Here is a 5070-nt window from a genome sequence, read left to right as displayed (position 1 = left end):
TTAGAGGAGAAAGCATGCAAGTTCTTACATTCCCAATATTACTTACATGCAAGTAACAAATAGACCTGAGCAAATTACGGGCTGGGCCGGGCTCAGGCCGGGCAACATAAAATCCAGTTTCTTTCGAGCCTAAAATATTTGCCCAAGCCCATCCATTAACCCTATCGAGCCAATGAAATCGGACCTATTTAGGGCTGGGCTTGGGCTGGGCCACCCATCAATTTTCAATGTAAATATAATTAATTTTATTGTTCGGGTTGGCTCAAGCCGGCCTTATCTTTTTTTGAGATTAAAAAATCAGCGCCCCGCCCCACCCTAAATGAGTGTTGAGCTGAACTTGGTCTGGGCGATCGGCCTGATCGGACCTTTTTGCTCAGCTCTAGTTACAAAGGCACGATGGGGCTCGGTGAGAAGGCTGGGGGCTCCTATCTATCTTTCGAAAGATAGAAAGGGATGTGAACTTTCAGCCCAACACCCGCCCATCCTCCTCTTCATCTTCTTCACTGCGCTGCCTCACCTTCGCCACTGGACGAACCGTCGCCACCGCCCCCAACCTCCTCTTATAAGCCCAGCGGACACTGGAGCCCCCTAAAAACCCTGAATCCTAACCATAACTCCGCCACTCGCCCCCTACCCCCACCTGTCTTGCCCACCGCTGGCGGTCAGCGGCTAGTCGCTCCCGCCCACCACCTCCTTAGTCACCCCACCTTTCTCCCCTTCCCTGGCGGCGGCGAGCGATGACGAGAGAGGTAGAAAGGCGATGAAAGGAAGAAGGAGATCATGCGGCTGACAGCGATCACACGAATCTCAAGCACTGGAAGTTGATGAAAAAAATTTCTTCCGGAAGATGCATAGGTTCTCTCGAGGAGGCTTAGGTATGCTCGTGGGCTCTTGCTGTGCGTGGCGTCCTAGAGTCCAGGCCTGTGGCATGGAAACGACAACGGCTATTTACTGATGGAATCTCCCTTCCTCCCCTCGCGTCGCCCCTCCCAGGCGACTCGAGGGGCGACCCGTACGTCACGGCCAGTCCCCATCTGCTCCCCACCGGACCTCGCCGGTCGGCGGGCGGCGGTGGTAGCCCCACCCTCCGCCCCCTCCCCTCTCTTCTCCTCTTATCCTCTCCACCTGCTCCGACCGTTTCTAGCACTCCTTCCTCGCTGGCTGGTGCCGCTCCCCCTCGGCTTTCATCGGATCTTCAGCCGCCGGGCTCGGATCTACGCTCCCCTAGTCTGGCTCTCGAGTTTCAGGCCCGACCGAGGCTTACATCTCCGGCCGCTGCCGGGAGGGGTGCTGCCGCCTGTGGCCATGTCAGCCTAAGGGGGCGTCGCCCGTGGTTCCCAATAGACTAGGGGTGGGGAGCCTCTCCCCTCCCTCGTTCCGCCTCTCCGGTCCCCCCGGCCAGTCGAATCTGGCCGTTGGGGGTGTTGCGGTGTGCTCGGGTGCCACTGTCGTCGGGGTGGCGTGTGTGGTGGGCTACCTTTGTCTCGTAGGCAAGATCTTCAGTCGAAAGCCGTGCCCAGTGCTGTGCTGGGCCAACAATGACGCCACTTGTGAGCGTCGTTTCCCTCCTCGGAGGAGTTGTTGTGAAGTCTTGGGAGACGGTCACCCTTCCACCCCACCGTTGCCTTGCCGTTGATGTGTTCCACCTGTGCTTTCGCTGCTTTGGTCGCCACCCTTTGCGTGGTTGCCGCCACCGTTGGTGGTTCCATCCCGTTGGCGCTGCTTGTGGTGGGTCATTTCGCTGGGGTGTCGTGGCGTGCTTTGGAGGGTGGGGTTGAGGTGAAAGCCTCTGCCTACTTGCGGGCCGATGATGGCAATGCCCTCGGGCGCCGTTTTCCTCCTTGGAGGCACCATTTGTTTGCCCCTTTCCCCTCCGAGACCCCAAGGCCGGTCGGTGTGGTTCATCCTCTGTACCTGCCTTTGCTTTGTTTTACACATTGTCACCTTTGTTGCCTAGGTCGTGGCAGATACTTTGTCGCCCTGTCGTGTTGTTGCAGACAGTGATCGTTCTGGGCGAATGCTTTGTTGCCTCTTTGTGTTGGTCAGGTGGACTTTGTGCCATCGCTATTTGTCCGGGCGGATGCTTTGCCACCGTTCTTTTGCTCTAGCGGATGCTTTGCCGTCGTGGTCGTGCTGTTCGGTGGATGATTCGTCACCGTTTTGTACTTCAAGCTTGTTCTCTCTTGCTATCTTTGGTGAAGGTGTATCTTTTTTTGCAGATTCAGTTCTTAGTTCTTAGGGTAACCTTGTTAGGGTGGCAGGATTGGGTGCGTCCTCTCCCTCCGTGCTTCTCCTGCTATCAGTTTGTTGTGGTCGCTGCTTCAGTCACTCACTTGTCGGCTGTGAGTTTGGTTGTACTTTTCTTCAATATTTCTCCGTTTTCAGTCCTTTGTGATTTTGTGCTGGTCAATCTCCGTTTGGTTGCATCAAGTGCTTTCTTCTTAATGAGCTTGTGCTAAGGCACAGTCGCGAAAAGAAACGGCAGCGGCTGGCCGCGAGCGCATGGGCTCTAGTAGCCTGGGCCGCTGCGAGGCTTCGCGAGGTGGGCCGAGACGACGCTTAGTCCGGCGGCGGGTCGGGCAAGATCGGGGCGTGGTCTTTGCGCTGACCACGACGAAGGCGTGGTGTGGACTGTGGACGGGGCTGACGCCTTGTTAGCGCGCGTCGTCCACGACAAAGGCGTGGCGGCGCCGGCGCTGACAGTGAGCATCCAGGCTCGTGTTCAATGTTTGACGGAGGGCAAAGGGCGGCGGCAAGAGGCCCGGTTGTTGGTCGCGTATACGCATCCGTTTCGTCATGTTTCAGGACAAGCCCGGGGCAGAGGCAGTCAGGCAGAGCAGGCAACTGCGCAGTAGTTGACCCAGCCATCGATGTGCATAGCCTGACTGCCTGATCATCCCCTTCCCCCTCCCAATCCCATAAGCTGAACTGCTGGAGCACATCTCGCTCTATCCGTCTCCATCCTCGAGGAGCAAGCAGGCAAGCAGGCAGCAATGGCGCGGGAGATCGAGCACACCCACCTCCCCATCCGCGGGATCAACATCCACGTCGCTCAGGTCGGCAAAGGTGAGAGAGAGAGTCCTCTGCTGCCGCAGTCGTTTCCTCTTTGGCCGCACACGCCGTGTTCCATCCGATCCCAAGGCTGGTTTATCTGCGGCAGGTGAGCTGGGGACGGTGGTGTTCCTGCACGGCTTCCCGGAGATATGGTACTCGTGGCGCCACCAGATGCTGGCCGTGGCCGCCGCCGGGTACCGCGCCATCGCGCCGGACTGCCGCGGGTACGGGCTCTCCGACCAACCGCCGGAGCACGAGGAGGCCTCCTGGGACGACCTCGTCGCCGACGTGCTCGCCATCCTCGACACCTTCACCATCCCAAAGGTAGGACTAGTTAAAACCTGATGATGATGAGAGAGACTTGCCGTGGCCGTAACTGTGCGTTCGCCTCTTCCTCCATCATTTGCGCGTGCAGGCGTTTTTGGTCGCCAAGGATTTCGGCGCCATTCCGGCATACGAGTTCGCGCTGCGGCACCCGGGCCGCACCCGCGGCGTGGCGTGCCTGGGCGTCTTCTTCAACCCTGCGCCCATCTCCTTCGACGACATGCCCGAAGGCTTCTACATCCGGCGCTGGCGCGTGCGTGTCTTGTGCTGTGCCCCTGATATCGAAGCTGATGATGTGCTCTGCAACTGGTGTTGATCTGACTTGAGCTCATGCGTTCCTTTCTTGTCTCTTTCAGGAGCCTGGCCGGGCGGAGGCGGACTTCGGCCGGTACGACGTGAGGCGCGTGGTGCGAACCATCTACGTGCTCTTCTCCGGCGCCGAGAACCCGATCGCCAAGGAAGGGCAGGAGTTCATGGACCTCGCCGACCTGTCCACGCCCCTCCCGGAGTGGTTCACCGAGGAGGACCTCGACGCCTACGCCAAGCTCTACGAGAGGTCCGGCTTCCGCTACCCTCTGCAGATGCCATACAGGTGAGAGCAGTAGAACGGCACGCAGTGTCCAAAAATGTGAGGACATGTAGTCATGCAACTCCGGTGTTCATGCATCGAGCTTCGTCTTTCCATGGATTTCTTGGGCAGGTCTTTACACAAGATACCGAACCGGATGGACGCCAAGTTCCAGGTGCCGGTGTTCATGGTGATTGGGGAGGAGGACTACGCGTTCAAGCTACCGGGGTTCAAGACCGCGATGCGGAGCGGCGTCATGGAGACCTTCGCGCCGGACCTGAAGATCGCCTGCATCCCCGAGGGGAGCCACTTCATGCAGGAGCAGCTCCCAGAGCAGGTCAACGAGCTCCTCCTCGGCTTCCTCAAGGACCACCCCGTCGCCGCCGCGTGAGATCGATGCCACCGTTCGAGACCGAGAGGACAACATTTTTAGCAGTTGATTCACTACTGCCGTGTGAATTTTTCTCGGTAATAAAAATGCACGTTGCTAGTACTTGATCATACTTGTATGTTTTCTGCGTCCTGTTCTTTCTGGGGTGCCGTGTTTTTGTCGGTAATATAGAAATTTGCTTGGCCGATGCGTTGGAGGATGCTCCAGCCATGATGATTACGTAAAGGTCGTGGTGATCATTTGCAGGTTTCATACAAGTGAAAGTGAAAGCCAAAGACTACCGACAATAGTGTTTATTTTCAGCTTGTCTAGATTGAAAAGAATGCACATAACCTTCCTGCAATTGGGCAGTTTTTCTCCTTTTTGTCAAATGGTGTGCTTTTGACCTTGTTCATTCTAACAGGTATGCGCCTCTCATTTGTTATAGGGCTTCGTTTACACTTGTCCTCATGTTTGTGCTAAGGGAAAGAGAGTACAGTCTATCTCCCTAATAAAATTCAGAGTACAATAAGTATGCACATACTCTCCTGCAGAACGGAGAGTAACCACCTCTGTATATAAGTACTCCTTCCGTCATGTAATATAAGGCATTCAATCGTTTAAATTTTTTCCTCAAATATAAGGTATTGTAGGTATATTTGGATGATTGCTTATTTAAATCTTTCTAGAATTGACAAGATAGATAATAGTGGCTGATTGGTGGATTATTACTAAAAATAAGTTCCTTATTATC

The 5070-nt window shown here is 55.8% G+C and overlaps 1 protein-coding gene across 1 annotated transcript; it reads left to right on the top strand.

The window, feature by feature from the left end:
• The first annotated feature begins 2595 nt into the window (after window positions 1-2595).
• On the top strand, window positions 2596-4729 carry LOC117839464 (epoxide hydrolase 2). Its single transcript, XM_034719801.2, has 5 exons — window positions 2596-3066; window positions 3161-3378; window positions 3470-3631; window positions 3735-3970; window positions 4079-4729. Exons 1-5 carry the CDS (start codon window positions 2994-2996, stop codon window positions 4335-4337), a joined length of 948 nt encoding a protein of 315 aa, XP_034575692.1. The 5' UTR covers window positions 2596-2993; the 3' UTR covers window positions 4338-4729.
• The last annotated feature ends 341 nt before the right edge of the window (window positions 4730-5070 follow it).

This window comes from Setaria viridis, chromosome 9 (assembly GCF_005286985.2).
Source record: "Setaria viridis chromosome 9, Setaria_viridis_v4.0, whole genome shotgun sequence".
NCBI lineage: Eukaryota > Viridiplantae > Streptophyta > Magnoliopsida > Poales > Poaceae > Setaria > Setaria viridis.
Note: the sequence above shows the minus strand (reverse complement) of the source record. Positions and strands in the feature narration are given on the sequence as shown.